Genomic DNA, 20,517 nt, shown 5'->3' with positions numbered 1-20,517 from the left:
AAATTATTTTTTTCTGTTAATTTACTGAAAAATATAATTGTTGAAAACAAACATGCTAACATTATAGGATAGGGATTATAACATATATAGAGGAAATACAAAATGACAGCTATGGCATAAAGGATGGAATGATGGGAAATGGAACTGTATGAATGCAAGGTTCTTACATTTCACTTGAAGTGGTACAATATTAACTTTAAGTAAACCATGAAAAGTTATAATTTCTAGAGAAACCACTAAAATATAAAATGCAAAAAAGTATAGCTAAAAGGCCACTAGACCCAACTCTATGTCTAGAAGAGATATACCTGAAAGACACAGATAGGTTTAACATAAAAGAATAGACATACCATGCAAACAATAACTACCCAAAGAGCTGGAGTAATTAAATCAATACCAGACAAAACAGAATTCAAGAAAAGGCGTATTACTAAACATAAAGGGGGAATATTTCATAATGATAAAATGGCCAGTTCATCAAGAAAAGACAATAATCATAATCATTAAGTATGTATGCACTTAATACCAGAGCTCAAAATTAATGAAGCAAAGACTGACATCATTTAAAGGGAAAAACAGATGAGATTGGTTCAAGATGGTAGAGTAGAAGGACATGTGCTCAGTCCCTCTTGTGAGAGCACCGGAATCACAATTAACTGCTGAACGATCATCAACAGGAAGACACTGGAACTCACCAAAAAAGATACCCTACATCCAAAGACAAGGGAGAAGCCTCAGTGTGACAGTAGGAGGGGCGCAATCACAAGAAACTCAAATCCCATAACCCCTGGGTGGGTGACTCACAAACTGGAGAGTACTTATACCACAGAAGTTCACCCACTGGAGTGAAGGTTCTGAGCCCCACGTCAGGCTTCCCAACCAGGGGGTCCAGCAACAGGAGGAGGAATTCCTAGAGTATCAGACTTTGAAGGCTAGTGGGATTTGATTGCAGGACACCGACAGGGCTAGGGGAAACAGAGACTCCACTCTTGGAGGGCACACACAAAGTACTGTGCACATCAGGACCCAGGGGAAGGAGCAGTGACCCCATAGGAGACTGAACTAGACCTACCTGCTAGTGTTGAAGGGTCTCCTGCAGAGGCGGTGGGTGGCTGTGGCTCACTGCAGGGACAAGGACACTGGCAGCAGAAGTTCTGGGAAGTACTCCTTGGCATGAGCCCTCCCATAGTCTGCCATTAGCCCCACCAAAGAGCGGGGTAGGCTCCAGTGCTGGGTTGCCTCAGGTCAGACAACCAAAAGGGAGGGAACCCAGCCCCATCCATCAGCAGACAAGCAGATTAAAGTTTTACTGAGCTCTGCCCACCAGAGCAACACCCAGCTCTACCTGCCACCAGTCTCTCCATCAGGAAGGTTGCACAAGCCTCTTAGATAGCCTCATCCACCAGAGGGCAGACAGCAGAAGCAAGAAGAACTACAATTCTGAAGCCTGTGGGATGAAAACCACATTCACAGAAAGATAAACAAGATGAAAAGGCAGAGGACTATGTACTAGATGAAGGAACAAGATAAAACCCCAGAAAAACAACTAAATGAAGTGGAGATAGGCAATCTTCCAGAAAAAGAATTCAGAATAATGATAGTGAAGATGATCCAGGACCTTGGAAAAAGAATGGAGGGAAAGATCGAGAAGATGCAAGAAATGTTTAAAGACCTAGAAGAATTAAAAAACAAACACCTAGAAGAGTTAAAGAACAAACAAACAGAGATGAATCATACAATAACTGAAATGAATATACTAGAAAGAATCTATAGCAGAATAACTTAGGCAGAAGAATGGATAAGTGACGTGGAAGACAGAATGGTGAAATTCACTGCTGTGGAACAGAATAAAGAAAAAAGAATGGAAAGAAATGAAGACAGCCTAAGAGACCTCTGGGACAACGTTAAATGCACCAACATTTGCATTATAGGCATCCCAGAAGAAGAAGAGAGAAAGGACCTAAGAAATTATTTGAAGAGATTATAGTTGAAAACTTCCCTAACATGGGAAAGGAAACAGCCACTCAAGTCCAGGAAGCGCAGAGAGTCCCAGGCAGGATAAACCCAAGGAGAAACACACCAAGACAGAAAGTAATCAAATTGACAAAAATTAAAGACAAAGAAAAATTATTAAAAGCAACAAGGGAAAAACGACCAGTAACATATAAGGGAACTCCCATAAGGTCAACAGCTGATTTCTCATCAGAAACTCTGCAAGCCAGAAGGGAGTGGCATGATATACTTAAAGTGATGAATGGGAAGAACCTACAACCAAGATTACTCTACCTGGCAAGGATCTCCCTCAGATTCGACAGAGAAATCAAAAGCTTTACAGATAAGCAAAAGCTAAGAGAATTCAGCACCACCAAACCAATTCTACAACAAATGCAAAAGGAACTTCTCTAAGTGGGAAACACAAGAGAAGAAAAGAACCTACAAAAACAAACCCAAAACAAATAAGAAAATGGTCATAGGAACATACATATTGATAATTACCTTAAATGTGAATGGATTAAATGCTCCAACCAAAAGACACAGGCTTTCTGAATGGATACAAAAACAAGACCCAGGGCTTCCCTGGTGGCACAGTGGTTGAGAGTCTGCCTGCCAACACAGGGAACACAGGTTTGAGCCCTGGTCTCGGACGATCCCACATGCCACGGATCAACTAGGCCCGTGAGCCACAACTACTGAGCCTGCGCGTCTGGAGCCTGTGCTCCGCAACAAGAGAGGCCGCAATAGTGAGAGGCCCGCGCAACGCGATGAAGAGTGGCCCCTGCTTGCTACAACTAGACAAAGCCCTCGCACAGAAATGAAGACCCAACACAGCCAAAAATAAATAATGAATTAATTAATTAAAAAAAAACAAAAACACAAGACCCATATATATGCTGTCTACAAGAGACCCACTTCAGACCTAGGGACACATACCGACTGAAATTGAGGGGATGGAAAAAGATATTCCATGCAAATGGAAATCAAAAGAAAGCTGGAGTAGCAATACTCATATCAGACAAAATAGACTTTAGAATAAAGAATGTTACAAGAGACAAGGAAGGACACTACATAATGATCAAGGGATCAATCCAAGAAGATATAACAATTATAAATATATATGCAACCAACATAGGAACACCTCAATACATAAGGCAAATGCTAACAGCTACAAAAGAGGAAATCGACAGTAACACAATAATAGTGGGGGACTTTAACACCTCACTTACACCAATGGATAGATCATCCAGAAAAAAAAGCAATAAGGAAACACAAGCTTTAAATGACACAATAGACCAGATAGATTTAATTGATATTTATAGGACATTCCATCCAAAAACAGCAGATTACACTTTCTTCTCAAGGGTACATGGAACATTCTCCAGGATAGGTCACATCTTGGGTCACACATCAAGCCGTGGTAAATGTAAGAAAACTGAAATCATATCAAGCACCTTTTACAACCACAATGCTATGAGATTAGAAATCAGTTACAGGGAAAAAAACGTAAAAAACACAAACACATGGAGGCTAAACAATATGTTACTAAATAACGAAGAGATCACTGAAGAAATCAGAGAGGAAATCAAAAAATACCTAGAGACAAATGACAATGAAAACACGACAATCCAAAACCTATGGGATGCAGCAAAAGCAGTTCTAAGAGTGAAGTTTATATCAATACAATCCTACCTCAAGAAGTAAGAAAAATCTCAAACAATCTAACCTTATATCTAAAGGAACTAGAAAAAGAAGAACAAACAAAACCCAAAGTTAGGAGAAGGAAAGAAATCATAAACATTAGAGCAGAAATAAATGAAACAGAAACAAAGAAAACAATAGCAAAGATCAATAAAACTAAATACTGGTTCTTTGAGAAGGTAAACAAAATTGATAAACCTTTAGCAAGACTCATCAAGAAAAAGAAGGAGAGGACTCAATAAAATTAGAAATGAAAAAGGAGACGTTACAATGAACACCGCAGAAATACAAAGCATCCTAAGAGACTACTACAAGCAACTCTATGCCACTAAAATGGACAAAGTGAAAGAAATGGACAAATTCTTAGAAAGGTATAACCTTCCAAGACTGAATCAGGAAGAAATAGAAAATATGAACAGACCAATCTCAAGGAATGAAATTGAAACTGTGATTAAAAATCTTCTAACAAACAAAAGTCCAGGACCAGATGGCTTCACAGGTGAATTCTATCAAACATTTAGAGGAGAGCTAACACCCATCCTTCTCAAACTCTTCCAAAAAATTGCAGAGGGAGGAACACTCCCAAACACATTCTACGAGGCCACCATCACCCTGATACCAAAACCAGACAGAGATACTACAAAAAAAGAAAATTACAGACCAATATCACTGATGAATATAGATGCAAAAATCCTCAACAAAATACTAGCAAACAGAATCCAACAACACATTAAAAGGATCATACACCATGATCAAGTGGGATTTATCCCAGGGATGCAAGGATTCTTCAATATACGCAAATCAATCAATGTGATACACCATATTAGCAAATTGAAGAATAAAAACCATATGATCATCTCAATAGATGCAGAAATAGCTTTCGACAAAATTCAATACCCATTTATGATAAAAACTCTCCAGAAAGTGGGCAGAGAGGGAACCTACCTCAACATAATAAAGGCCATATATGACAAAATCACAGCAAACATCATTCTCAATGGTAAAAAACTGAAAGCATTTCCCCTAAGATCAGGAACAAGACAAGGCTGTCCACTCTTGCCACTATTTTCAACATAGTTTTGGAAGTCCTAGCCACAGCAATCAGAGAAGAAAAAGAAATAAAAGGAATACAAGGTGGAAAAGAAGAAGTAAAGCTGTCACTGTCTGCAGATGACATGATACTATACATAGAGAATTCTAAAGATGCCACCAGAAAACTACTAGAGCTAATCAATGAATTTGTAAAGTTGCAGGATACAAAATTAATGCACAGAAATCTCTTGCATTCCTATACACTAACAATGAAAGATCAGAAAGAGAAATTAAGGAAACAATCCCATTCACCATTGCAACAAAAAGAATAAAATACCTAGGAATAAACCTACCTAAGGAGGTAAAAGGCCTGTACTCAGAAAACTATAAGACACTGTTGAAAGAAATCAAAGATGACACAAACAGATGGAGAAATATACCACGTTCTTGGATTGGAAGAATCAATATTGTGAAAATGACTATACTACCCAAAGCAATCTACAGATTCAATGCAATCCCTGTCAAATTACCAGTAGCATTTTTTACGGAACTAGAACAAAAAATCTTAAAATTTGTATGGAGACACAAAGGACCCCGAATAGCCAAAGCACTCTTGAGGGGAAAAAAACAGAGCTGAAGGAATCAGACTCCTTCACTTCAGACTACAGGGCTATAGTAATCAAGACAATATGGTACTGGCAGAAAAACAGAAATATAGATCAATGGAACAGGATAGAAAGCCCAGAGATAAACCCAGCACCTATGGTCAACTAATCTATGACAAAGGAGGCAATGATATACAATGGAGAAAAGACGGTCTCTTCAATAAGTGGTGCTGGGAAAACTGGACAGCTACATGTAAAAGAATGAAATTAGAACACTCCCTAACACCATACACAAAAATAAACTCAAAATGGATTAGAGACCTAAATGTAAGCCCAGACACTATAAAACTCTTAGAGGAAAACATAGGAAGAACACTCTTTAACATAAATCACAGCAAGATCTTTTTTGATCCACCTTCTAAAGTAATGGAAATAAAAGCCAAAATAAACAAATGGGACCTAATGAAACTTCAAAGCTTTTGCACAGCAAAGGCAACTATAAGTAGGACAAAAAGACAACCCTCAGAATGGGGAAAATATTTTCAAAAGAATCAATGGACAAAGGATTAATCTCCAGCATATATAAACAGCTTATGCAGCTGAATATTAAAAAACCAAACCACACAATCAATAAATGGGCAGAAGACCTAAATAGACACCTCTCCAAAGAAGACATACAGATGGCCAAGAAGCACATGAAAAGCTGCTCAACATCACTAATTATTAGAGAAATGCAAATCAAAACTACAATGAGGTATCACCTCACACCGGTTAGAATGGGCATCATCAGAAAATCTACAAACAACAAATGCTGGAGAGGGTGTGGAGAAAAGGGAACCCTCTTGCACTGTTGGTGGGAATGTAAATTGATATAGCCACTATGGAGAACAGTATGGAGGTTCCTTAAAATACTAAAACTAGAATTACCATATGACCCAGAAATCCCACTACTGGGCATATACCCAGAGAAAACCATAATTCAAAAAGACACATGCACCCCAGTGTTCATTGCAGCACTACTTACTATAGCCAGGTCACGAAAGCAACCTAAATGCCCATCGACACACAAATAGATAAAAAAGATTTGGTACATATATACAATGGAATATTATGCAGCCATGAAAAGGAACGAAAGTGGGTCATTTGTAGAGACATGGATGGACCTATGGACTGTCATACAGAGTGAAGGAAGTCAGAAAGAGAAAAACAAAATCATATATTAATGTATATATATGGAATCTAGAAAAGTGGTACAGATGAACCGGTTTGCAAGGCAGAAATAGAGACACAGATGTAGAGAACAAACGTATGGACACCAAGGGGGGGAAAGTGGCAGGGGTGGTGGTGGTGGTGGGATGAATTGGGAGATTGGGATTGACATATATACACTAATATGTATAAAATAGATAACTAATAAGAAACTGCTGTATAAAAAATAAAATAAAATAAAATGTAATATGAGATCCTTGATTAAATCATGGAGATATGAAAAAAGAAATAAAGGGAAAAACAGACAAATTCACACATCATGCTTGGAGATTTTTTTTTTTTTTTTGCAGTATGCGGGCCTCTCACTGTTGTGGCCTCTCCCATCGCGGAGCACAGGCTCTGTACGCGCAGGCTCAGTGGCCATGGCTCACGGGCCTAGCCGCTCTGCGGCATGTGGGATCTTCCTGGGGGCATGAATCCGTGTCCCCTGCATCGGCAGGCGGACTCTCAACCACTGCGCCACCAGGGAGGCCCCATACTTGGAGATTTTCACATTCCATTCTCACTAACTGATAGAACAACTAGCCAAAAATTCAGTAAGGACATCCAAGATCTGAACACTATCAACCACCCTGACCTAACTGACATTTTTATAACACTATATTCAAAAGCGTAGAACGCACATTCTTTTCAAATGTATATGAAACATTTATCAAAAAACTGACCATAGGCTGGGCCATAAAACAAGTCTCAATCCATTTTAATGAACTGAAATTTTATGGAGTGTGTTGTCTGACCACAATGGAATTAAATTAGAAATTAAAAACAAGAGTGTCTCTAGAAAAAACAAAATATTTGGAAATTAAAAAACATATCTTTAAATAACATGAGTCACCAAAGATCATGGGGAAAATCAGAAAATATTTCAAACAGAATGATGGTGAAAATACAACATATCAAAATATAGATAAAGTGATGTTTAGAACAAAACATATAGCCTCAAAAGCTTATCTTAGGTCTTCCCTGGTGGTGCAGTTGTTAAGAATCCGCCTGTCAATGCAGGGGACACAGGTTCGAGCCCTGGTCAGGGAAGATCCCACATGCTGCGGAGCAACTAAGCCCATGTGCCACAACTACTGAGCCTGCGCTCTAGAGCCCAAGAGCCACAACTACTGAAGCCTGTGCACCTAGAGCCCGTGCTCTGCAAGAAGAGAAGCCAACACAATGGGAAGCCCGTGCACTGCAAAGAAGAGTAGCCCCTGCTCACCACAACTAGAGAAAGCTCACTTGCAGAAACAAAGACCCAACACAGACAAAAAAAAAAAAAAAAAAAAGCTTATCTTAGAAAAGGTAGGTAAAGTTCCATGTTAAGCTAAAAAAAGAAAAGTAATGTATACTGAAAATAAGTAGAAGGAAGGAAATAATAAAGATATGAGCAGAAATCAATGCAATACAAAAAACCAGAGAGAAAATTAACAAAGTCAAAAATTGGTCCTTTGAAAAACTTAACAAAATTGCTAACCCCCGAGGTAGATTAAATAAGAAAAAGAAAAAAAAAAGAGGGAGAGAGAGAAGACATAATTCATCAATGTTAGGAGTAAAAGGTAAGATTTCAGATTTTATAGAATCCATAGATATTAAAAGGATAATGATGGAATATTATGAACAGCTTTATGTCAATAAATTAAATAACAGACAAAATGGTCAAATTCCTAAAAAAAAGACAACGTATTAAAATTCACTCAAGATAAAACACAAACTCTGAATACCTATGTATTTATTTAAAAAATTAAATTATTAAAATGTTCCCACAAAGAAAACTGCAGGCCCAGATAGTTTCATTGGTGTATTCTATCAAACAATTCAAAATGAAAGAACAGTGATCTTTCACAGACTCTTACTGAAAATAAAGAAGAAAAAATTCCCCAACTCATTTTATGAGGACAGTATACTCTGATTACAACATCTGAAAAGACATTACAGAAAAGAAAATTACAGACCAATATTCCTCAGTATTTTACAAAATGCTAGAAATAAATTTAGCAATATACAAAAAGACTAATACATCATTACCAAGTTGGGTTTATTTTAGGACAATAAAGGATAATCAATGCAACTACCATATTAAGAAAATAAAGGAGAAAAGCCATATAATAATTCCTATGTATATATATAGAAAAAGTTTTGTCAAAATTCAATATTGATGACAAAAACTTTTTTTTAAATTAGGAAAAGAAAGGAATTTCCTTAATCTGATAATGGGCATCTATGAACAGTCTAATCTAATATCCAACTTAATGGTGAAATACTGAATGCTTTCCCCCTAAAATCAGGAAGAGGCCAAGGATACCCACTCTCAGCACTTGTATTCAACACTGTATTGGTGGTTGAAGCAAGTGCAACAAGGCAAGAAAAAACGGCATAAATATAAAAAAGAAGAGGTGAAACTCTCTTCGCAGATGACATGATTGCTTACATATAAAAACCTAAGGAATCCGCAAAATACCTAGAAGAATGAGCAAATTTAGCAAGACTACAGAATACAAGATCAATATACAAAAATCAATTGTATTTTATAATAGCAAACAATTGGAAAATGAAATAAAAATTCAATTTTTAATAGCATTAAAACCATAAAATACTTGGGCATAAATTTTAAAAAATATGTGTTAAGACCTGTGTATTTAAAACTACAAACCACTGATGATAGAAATAAAATAAGACCTAAAAAAATGGAGAGAGAGAATATGTTCATAAACTGGAGGACTCTATCACTAAGATGTCAATTCTCCCCAGATTAATCTATTTATTCAATGTTATTGTAATCACAATCCTACCTCTTTTTTCTTTTTTTTACATCTTTATTAGCGTATAATTGCTTTACAATGGTGTGTTAGTTTCTGCTCTATAACAAAGTGAATCAATTATACATATACATATGTTCCCATATCTCTTCCCTCTTGCGTCTCCCTCCCTCCCCACCCTCCCTATCCCACCCCTCCAGGCGGTCACAAAGCACCGAGCTGATCTCCCTGTGCTATGCGGCTGCTTCCCACTAGCTATCTACCTTACGTTTGGTAGTGTATATAGGTCCATGCCACGCTCTCGCTTTGTCACAGCTTACCCTTCCCCCTCCCCCTCCCCATATCCTCAAGTCCATTCTCTAGTAGGTCTATGTCTTTATTCCTGTCTTACCCCTAGGTTCTTCATGACATTTTTTCCCCTTAAATTCCATATATATGTGTTAGCATACGGTATTTGTCTCTCTCTTTCTGAGTTACTTCACTCTGAATGACAGACTCTAGGTCTATCCACCTCATTACAAAATAGCTCAATTTCGTTTCTTTTTATGGCTGAGTAATATTCCATTGTATATATGTGCCACATCTTCTTTATCCATTCATCCGATGATGGACACTTAGGTTGTTTCCATATCCTGGCTATTGTAAATAGAGCTGCAATGAAGATTTTCGTACATGACTCTTTTTGAATTATGGTTTTCTCAGGGTATATGCCCAGTGGGATTGCTGGGTCATATGGTAGTTCTATTTGTAGTTTTTTAAGGAACCTCCATACTGTTCTCCACAGTGGCTGTACCAATTCACATTCCCACCAGCAGTGCAAGAGTGTTCCCTTTTCTCCACACCCTCTCCAGCATTTATTGTTTGTAGATTTTTTGATGATGGCCATTCTGACCGGTGTGAGATGATATCTCATTGTAGTTTTGATTTGCATTTCTCTAATGATTAATGATGTTGAACAATCTTTCATGTGTTTGTTGGCAGTCTGTATATCTTCTTTGGAGAAATATCTATTTAGGTCTTCTGCCCATTTTTGGATTGGGTTGTTTGTTTTTTTGTTATTGAGCTGCATGAGCTGCTTATAAATTTTGGAGATTAATCCTTTGTCAGTTGCTTCATTTGCAAATATTTTCTCCCATTCTGAGGGTTGTCTTTTGGTCTTGTTTATGGTTGCCTTTGTTGTGCAAAAGCTTTGAAGTTTCAGTAGGTCCCATTTGTTTATTTTTGTTTTTATTTCCATTTCTCTAGGAGGTGGGTCAAAAAGGATCTTGCTGTGATTTATGTCATAGAATGTTCTGCCTATGTTTTCTTCTAAGAGTTTGATGGTTTCTAGCCTTAGATTTAGGTCTTTAATCCATTTTGAGCTTATTTTTGTATATGGTGTTAGGGAGTGATCTAATCTCATATTTTTACATGTACCTGTCCAGTTTTCCCAGCACCACTTACTGAAGAGGCTGTCCTTTCTCCACTGTACATTCCTGCCTCTTTTATCAAAGATAAGGTGACCATATGTGCGTGGGTATATCTCTGGGCTTTCTATCCTGTTCCATTGATCTATCTTTCTGTTTTTGTGCCAGTACTATACTGTCTTGATTACTATAGCTTTGTAGTATAGACATTTCTCCAAAGAAGATATACAGACTGCCAAAAAACACATGAAAGGATGCTCAACATCACTAATCATTAGAGAAATGCAAATCAAAACTACCATGAGGTATCACCTCACACCAATCAGAATGGCCATCATCAAAAAATCTACAAACAATAAATGCTGGAGAGGGTGTGGAGAAAAGGGAACCCTCTTGCACTGCTGGTGGGAATATAAATTGATACAGCCACTGTGGAGAACAGTATGGAGTTTCCTTAAAAAACTACAAATAGGGGCTTCCCTGGTGGCGCAGTGGTTGAGAGTCCGCCTGCCGATGCAGGGGACACGGGTTCGTGCCCCGGTCTGGGAAGATCCCACATGTCGCGGAGTGGCTGGGCCCGTGAGCCATGGTCACTGAGCCTGCGTGTCCGGAGCCTGTGCTCCGCAATGGGAGAGGCCACAACAGTGAGAGGCCCGCATACCGCAAAAAAAAAAAAAAAAAAAAAAAAAAACTACAAATAGAACTACCATATGACTAAGCAATCCCACTACTGGGCATATACCCTGAGAAAACCATAATTCAAAAAGGGTCATGTACTACAATGTTCATTGCAGCTCTATTTACAATAGCCAGGACATGGAAGCAACCTAAGTGCCCATCGACAGATGAGTAGATAAAGAAGATGTGGCACATATATACAATGGAATATTACTCAGCCATAAAAAGAAACGAAATTGAGTTATTTGTAGTGAGGTGGATGAAACTAGAGTCTGTCATACAGAGTGAAATAAGTCAGAAACAGACAAACAAATACTGTATGCTAACACATATATATGTGGAATCTAAAAAAAAAAAAGATTCTGAAGAACCTAGGGGCAGGACAGGAATAAAGACTCAGACAGAGACAAAGGACTTGAGGACACGGGGAGGGGGAAGGGTAAGCTGGGACGAAGTGAGAGAGTGGCATGGACATATATACACTACCAAATGTAAAATAGATAGCTAGTGAAAAGCAGTCACATAGCACTGGGAGATCAGCTCGGTGCTTTGTGACCACCTAGAGGGGTGGGATAGGGAGGGTGGGAGGGAGACGCAAGAGGGAGGAGATATGGGGATATATGTATATGTATAGCTAATTCACTTTGTTATAAAGCAGAAACTAACACACCATTGTAAAGCAATTATACTCCAATAAAGATGTAAAAAAAAAAAAGACCCCATTAAGAAAATGAATAGGCAAGCCACAGACTAGGAAGCTGTTCACAAAATATATATCTGATATAGGACTTATATTAGAATATACCAAGAAATTCCACAATTCAATAAGACAAGCAAACTTATAAAAATGGGTAAAAGATTTGAACAGACACTTCACCAAAGAAGATATCTGAATGATGAGAACACAAAAAGTTGCTCAATAGCAGAGGTCATCAGGGAAGTACAAATGAATAACACAATGAGGGGACTTCCCTGGTGGTCCAGTGGTTAAGAATCTGCCTTCCAATGCAGGGGACATGGGTTCGATCCCTGGGTGGGGAACTAAGGTCCCATACGCCACAGTGCAACTAAGCCCACGCGCTGCAACTACTGAGCATGCAAGCCACAACTAGAGAGCCTGAGTGCTGCAACTCCAGAGCTCACGTGCTCTGGAGCCCTCGTGCCACAACTACAGAGCCCACGCACTCTGGAGCCTGTACGCCACAACCAGAGAATCTTCGCACTGCAAATACTGAGCCTGCATGCTGCAACTACTGAGCCTGCGTGCCACAACTAGAGAGAGAAGCCCGCACACCTTAATGAAGAGCCCGCGTGCTGCAACAAAAGTTCCTGCATGCCACAACGAAGATCCCACGTGCTGCAACAAAGACCCAACGCAGCCAAAAATAAAACAAAAAAATAAATATTAAAAAAACCCAAACAAACATAAGATACCTTTATATACATTCCAGAATCACAAGAATTAAAAAAGACTGATACCACCAACTGTTGACAAGAATGTGGAACCACTTGAACCGCTGTACATTTTTAGTGGGAGTATAAAAAAGATACACTATGAAAAAGGGTCTGAAAGTTTTTTTTATAAACGAAATACCTTTCTCTGGACACAGCAATTTACTCCTAGGTATTTATCCAAGAAAAATGAAAATACATGTCCTCAAAAAGACTAACATAAGAATGTTCATAGTGGCTTGATTCAAGATAGTCAATAACTAGAAACAGCCAAGGTGTCCAACAGAAGAGTGGATAAACAAATTGTGGTGTATTCATACAGTGGATTACTATTCATAAAAAAGGAACAAACTACTGTACATGCAACAACATGGGTGGATCTCAAGCACACGCTGAGAGAAACTTTAGAAAGAGTGTACATTGTATAATTCCATTTGTGTGAAGTTCTAGAACAGACAAAATTAATCTATGGTGGAAAAATACACAGAATTAAGATTGCCTCATGATAACCAGGGCAGAAATTGACTGTGAAAGGGCACAAGGGAACTGTAAAAATCTACTGAACTTCAATTAATATTCATGCTGAGGTATTCGGGAGTGAAGTACTTATGTCTCTAACTTAACTTTGAATGCGTCAAAAATTAAGAGAGACTGATAATCAGAAGGATGAATATATGCATAGATATTCTATCAAGAAAATATAGCAAAATATTCATTGAGGTGGATATATGGATGTTCTCTGAATAATTATTTCAACTGTTATGTATGCTTGAAATTTTTCATAATAAAATATTGGGGAAAAAACTGTTTTCAATTCCTCTGCTCTCTCACATTGACTGTACAAACTGGAACTGAATTTGTATGAAGTAAGCCAATAGGGGGTGCTATTTTCAGAATCATGATTTTATCTTTTAAAGAAAAACACAAAAACTTTAACATGAAAAACAAAACAAACCATTCCTTCTCAACAAAGAATGAATTACAATTAACAGCAACTTTAGCTTCACATTATATATGTCATAACTCTGGCTCTAAAGAGAGAATTTCTGAATTTCATTCACTGTGCCTCAGCTTAGATGCCTGTTTCCAAGACTAATCATTTAAAGATGGGAATCTGCCTTGACTATATAGCCTTTAGCACAAGACAATATATTTGCTGAATTTGGCCTCCCAGAGTGAAATGCAAGGCTCATACAGTGTCAACAAAACAAATCAAAAAACAATGTCAAGAAAAATTCACGTATTACTGTTAAGGACGGGTAGTCACCTAATAGATTACAGATTCAGTGTTTATAGTGTCAAGAAAAAAATTTTGGGTTTCATTACCTTTATCAAGAGATGCCCCAGCCATATGGTAAAAGCTCAATGCAGTGTCTACATCATTAATGTTCTTTAAGAAAGTAAAGAAATTCTCCACTTCCTGAAATGTCAGACCCTGAAAGAAGAAAGACAGTTAAGTAAGGCAGGAACCTGTACAAAAAGCAGCATAAAAATGCAGAAAACTAGGCAGTTATTCATGCCTATAAATCAGAAATTTATGCTATGTCTAGAACAGAGACTCAACAAATTAGTCAAGGAATGTCAAATTTGTACACAACAGGGGAACAAAACTCTGGTATTTTACCCTGAGAAATGCATGTTGGCTAATTGCTTTCCCTTCATATGTAAAATCTGACATGAAGCTGTTTAAAGTTATGGCTGGATATCTTTAAAGAAAATATTTCTAACTATACCCTCCAATTATTCACAATATCTGTTGTGACACTTCCTAAATGAGCTGTAGCCACTTGATCTGTTATACATCGTAACAAGTAAGACCCATCAGGACTTCCATTTTAATAATCTACTCGTAGGCCAGTCAAGCTTTTTGAGGCTTAAGCTAATTGAAGAACCACCAAAGCCAGTAATATACATGGGAACGGTTTCAGCATTTAGCAGAACCCAAGCAACTGGGAAAGTTGTTCATTATCTCAATTTAAAAGCTACTAATGAAGCAATCTGCCATGTGACTTTAATCTGATGAAAGTCTGTGAATGAGGAAATTCTTTTCAAAAGCTGGTCAAAGATTTGCTGATCTTTGATGCTACTTTCTATGATGGCTCAAGAGAGTAGTTGGATAAACAGGGATTAGAGGGAGGAAGATTTGTCCTATATGCCTGTTTCCCATTTCTCACATGCTGTGATGGAAATGAATACAATCTCTAAGAAATGAGTAACACTGGGGAGACACTGAGGTTAACGCCTTCTAATGAAGCATCAGGTCCTCTTATGGACTGCAGATGTTGACGGGCTTCTACTCAGTACTGATCCTCTTCCGATCTCCATTTCCCCAAACTACAGAGCCCAGGAATCCACATAGGTAACTCAGTAAAAAGGAAACCTTAATATAGACAATCTATAGCACATTCCTGGTACTCTCCAAACTGGCCAATGGTATCTTTCTCATTTCATCAATCAAACTAAAAGCTAAAATACTGTGTGTATGATTATGTCACATGATCGTTTTAGTTTTTCTCCTTAGAATCATAGAACTTAAAATTTTTTTAATTGTGGAATATGATGACCATATAGAAAGGTGCATAAAACAAACTGTTGTAAAATGAACACCCATAAGATCTCGATTCAGGTCAAGAAACAGACAATTATCAGCATCCCAGAAATCTCCCTCTCTTCCCCAACGTGACTCTTCCCAGTTATGAGCCTCTTCTCCTCCCAGTGATAACTACTGCGACTTTTAGAATATTCATTTCCTTGCTTTTCATAAAAAATAGCTTTACTATCTATTTATGCATCCTTAGACATATGTTTAAGGAATTTAAGTATGTCTGTTTAATTTTATAAATGGAACCATGCAATATGTATTCTATTATATATGGATTCTCTCTTTAAGATTTTTCAATGTTTTTGTGTATATCTGTAGTTCATTCATTTTTATTGCTGTAAGTATTCCATCGTGTGACTATACTATTTGGGCTATTTCCAGTTTTTGGCAATTACGAACGGTTGTCCATCTGTATTTAAGCATTCATTCAAACATTTACGGAGCAACTACTATATACCAAGCTCCATAACTTCTGGCAGTGAAAAAGGCCTATATTAAATAATTCTGCCCCAACTTGAGGTCATTCTCTTTTTTTTTTTTTTGGCGGTACGTGGGCCTCTCACTGTTGTGGCCTCTCCCGTTGCGGAGCACAGGCTCCGGACGCGCAGGCTCAGCGGCCATGGCTCACGGGCCTAGCTGCTCCGCGGCACGTGGGATCTTCCTGGACCAGGGCACGAACCCGCGTCCCCTGCATCGGCAGGCGGACTCTCAACCACTGCGCCACCAGGGAAGCCCTGAGGTCATTCTCTTAAGGTCATTCTCAGAGGTAGGGTTCATTCCTTGTACAAATGCCATAGTATGCTATCTAATGTAAGCACTAGGCTAGAAACAACATTATAAGAGGGAAGAATTCCACTGGAACAGAAGCACAGGTTTTACAATATCACCTGCTTGTGGATGGATACACTAATACCATCTTCTCTTCCTCTCCATCTAAAGATGTGCAGAGGTGGGAACAACCCAAGTGTCCATTGATATATGAATGGATAAACAGAATGTGGTGTATACATATAATGGAATAGTATTCAGCCTTTAAGAGGAAAGACATTCTGATACATGCCACAACAAGGATGAACCTTGAAGACATTATGCCAAGGGAAATAATCCAGCCACAGAAGGACAAATGCTGTATGATTCCACTTATACGAGGTACCTAGAGCAGTTAAATTCATAGAGACAGAGAGTAGAATGGTGGTTTCTAGGGGTGGGCGGCAGGGGATAATGGGGAATTATTGTTTAATGGGTATGGAGTTTCAGTTTGGGAAGATGAAAAAAGTTCTGGGGATGAATGGTGATGGTGTTCTTTGCACAGCAGTGTATACTTACTGCTACTAAACCATTTAAAAATGGTTAAAATGGTAAATTTTGTTATGTATATTTTACCACAATTTAAAAAAAGACACGCTAAAGCTTTTCTACTTCTTTTTATTAGGGTGTGAATTTCCACAGGCGAGGTAAGGATAGGGGTCTGAGTTTATGAAAGGGTTTTTAAGGCTAAAAGGTTGACATAAAATTCTTAAAACAGAAAGGGCATGGTAAAGGAATTGCATCCCACTCTGATAAACAACCTCTGATGTATGTTAGTTAATTTATTGTGAAACATCAAATGCTCAAGACCACAGTGCTTATGTTGAGAATTATTTGAGAACAGATATAAGAATCTGAACTGAGTGGTTATTCATTTGATGATTTAGAAAAACAGTGGAATACAACTCATACTATGCCATTATTAAATAAAAATGTGTAACATTTTGCCTTTTATTACATAGATATAATAAAAAATATTTATCGAGCACTATGCCAGGAACAGTGAGGAAAATAAAATTACATTGGACATGGGCCTCCTTAAAGAAAAGATGATGCCATTCACGAAATTCTTATTTCTTGGTAATTACCTTAGTAAAAAATCCAGAGGTCTATTAGAATAAAGCTAGAATAAGACTATAGCATGAGGTTCGTGGATAGAAAGTGCAAAGATAGTCTTTTTGCAAGTTGAGTTGCTCAGACTTAGAAGGCTACAGTTTAAGCACAATCTATTGTCAGGTGACTTGAACTGCAGACATAGTAGTGAAAAGGAAATATCCTTCTCTGAGGCTTGGCATTAAAGGGATTTTTTTTTTTTTTGACATACTATGGCGAAGTGGAAGAAGCAGGAGTTATTTTATTCTGTGACTAACTGTTCAACAAACCAGTTATCTATCTATCTTTGGAAAGAAGAACATATTTAAGACTGGGCTATAAATAACTAAAAAAAGAAGATAAAATTAATAGTACTTTGACAATAGAAGTACTTCTTTATGTTGTTTAAAAATGAATTTAACATTAGAGAAGTTGTTAAACAAGCAAATAGAATTGCCTTTCAAAACTAAAAGCAACTGATAAAATGTTTAGGAGAAAACAGAAAATCTTCATGACCTTGGGTAAGGCAAAGAGTTTTTAGATATGACACCAAATGCACAATCCATAAAAGAAAAAAAATTGATAAATTAGATTTCATCAAGATTAAAAACTTTTGTGCTTTAAAATACTGAGAAAATAGACAAATCACAGACTGGGAGAAAATATTTAAAAATCATATATCTGATAAAGGATTTGTATCCAGAATTATATAAAGAACTCTTACAACTCAATGAGATCATAACAATAAACCAATTAAAAAAAAGATTTGAATAGACATCTTCCAAACAAGATATATGAATGGCTAGTAAGTACATGAAACAATGCTCCGGATCATCATTCATTAGGGAAATGCAAATTAAAATCACAATGAGATACCACTACATACTTATTATTGGGTTGGCCAAAAAGTGCCTTTGGTTTTCAAGTGAAAATAAAAGACCCATTTTTCATTTTCACCACAAACTTTATTGCACAACATATTCACCATTTTGTTCCACTACCTTCTGCCATTTCTCAGGCAACTTCGTAATTCCATCTGCCCAAAACTTTTTTTTTTTGGTCTGCATTCAGTCTTCATTGCTGTGCGCGGGCTTTCTCTAGTTGCAGCGAGTGGGGGCTACTCTTTGTCGCGGTGCGCGGGCTTCTCATTGCAGTGGCTTCTCTTGTTGCGGAGCACGGGCTCTAGATGCGTGGGCTTCAGTAGTTGCAGCACACTGGCTCAAGAGCGCATGGGCTTCAGTAGTTTTGGCATGCGGGCTCAGCAGTTATGGCTCGCGGGCTCTAGAGCGCAAGTTCAGTAGTTGTGGAGCACAGGCTTAGTTGCTCTGTGTCATCTTCCCGGACCAGGGATCGAACCCGTGTCCCCTGCATTGGCAGGCGGATTCTTAACCACTGCACCACCAAGGAAGTCCCTTCCCAAAACTTTTTATCTTTTTGAGCAAAGAACTGTTCCAGGTGCCTTTTATAGTCTTCCACGGAATTGAAATTTTTTCCATTAAGATCTGAATAAATGGAAATCCGAAGGTGCAATGTCTGGTGAATACGGCAGATGAACTGGAACTTCCCAGCCAAACTGTAACAGTTTTTGCCTGGTCATCAAAGGAACATGTCGTCTTGAGTTATCCTGATGGAAGATTATGTGTTTTCTGTTGACTAATTCTGGATGCTTTTCATCGAGTGCTGCTTTCAGTTGTTCTAATTGGGAGCAGCACTTGTTGTAATTAATCGTTTGCTTTTCCGGAAGGAGCTCATAATAGAGGACTCCCTTCTAATCCCACCATATATACACATCACCTTCTTTGGATGAAGACCGGCCTTTGGTGTGGTTGGTGGTGGTTCATTTAGCTTACCCCATGATCTCTTCCGTTCCACATTATTGTACAGTACCCACTTTTTTTTTTTTCTTTTCTTTTTTGCGGTACGCAGGCCTCTCACTGTTGTGGCCTATCCTGTTGCGGAGCACAGGCTCCGGATGCGCAGGCTCAGCAGCCACGACTCACGGGACTAGCTGCTCCGCGGCATGTGGGATCTTCCCGGACCGGGGCACGAACCCGTGTCCCTTGCATCGGCAGGCGGACTCTCAACCACTGCGCCACCAGGGAAGCCCTACAGTATCCACTTTTCATCGCCCATCACAATTTGTTTTAAAACAGAATGTTTTTATGTTTAAGTAGAGAATCACACGTGGAAATACGGTCAAGGTTTTTTTCGCTGAACTTTATGGAACCCAAACATCAAAGTGATTAACATAACAAGCTAGTGCAAATGACTACATTATTATATGAATGCATTTATATGAAATTTCCAGAAAAGGCAAATCTATAGAGACAGAGGAAGATTTATGGTCGTGTAAGGCTATGGCAGAAATGGGGATTGACTGCAAACTAGCATGAGGGATCTTTTTGGGGTGATTGAGATCTTCTAAAACTAGATTGCAATGATGATTGCCTAACTCTATAAATTTACTAAAAATAATTGATGGGTAAATTGGTGAATTGTACACTTAAAATAATTTATATATACTTTATGATATATAGATTATACCTCAATAAAACTGTTAAAAAATAAAAAGCAGTTATAGTAGAATGAGAAGAGGGGGAAGGAAAATTTGGCTTCCTCTGGAGTCAGCTCTAAAGCCAGATATCTAGTGCTGACAGGCCATAGGTAGTACAAACACATTGTAACGGTGATTTCTTGCCTTGTCTTTTAATTGGTCATAGCAAATCCATCTGCCAAGAATCAATCTAATTGCCTGAGCTCTCTCTGTGGCCCATTAAAAAAATAAGTCTCCTTCCTTCTTCCTTCTATGCTATGTTTCTCACCAATCTAATCTCTCATCTGCTCCATTTTCTGCTTAGTTTTTAAAAACATTTAAATTATTTTTACACCAGGTAATATATGGATATGGTACAAAATGTTACACAGCACCAAGTAATTCTTCCTTTCCCTTGTCATCCAGTCTCCCTCCCTACATGTGGTCACTGTCACCAATTTCTTGGGTACCTTTTCAGAGATGTTTCTGTACTTGTCTTGCTCCAATAAAGCATTTCCCCATTGCAAAGTGCAGACTTTTCTTCAACTGGTTGGTGTCTGGCAGCAGGGGGAAATTACACCATTTCCATTACTTACATTTC

The 20,517-nt window shown here is 38.1% G+C and overlaps 1 protein-coding gene across 3 annotated transcripts in view; it reads right to left on the bottom strand.

The window, feature by feature from the left end:
- MICU1 (mitochondrial calcium uptake 1) overlaps positions 1–20,517 on the bottom strand; it is a 193,504-nt gene that overhangs the window by 22,329 nt on the left and 150,658 nt on the right. For all 3 annotated transcript variants that reach the window (XM_067710605.1, XM_067710607.1, XM_067710606.1), the window contains one exon: positions 14,209–14,317. In XM_067710605.1, coding sequence (XP_067566706.1) covers positions 14,209–14,317 — 109 coding nt within the window. The remainder of the gene's footprint in view (positions 1–14,208; positions 14,318–20,517) is intronic.

The sequence above is a fragment of the Pseudorca crassidens genome, chromosome 16 (genome assembly GCF_039906515.1).
Source record: "Pseudorca crassidens isolate mPseCra1 chromosome 16, mPseCra1.hap1, whole genome shotgun sequence".
Lineage (NCBI taxonomy): Eukaryota > Metazoa > Chordata > Mammalia > Artiodactyla > Delphinidae > Pseudorca > Pseudorca crassidens.
This window is presented reverse-complemented; position numbering and strand designations above follow the sequence as displayed.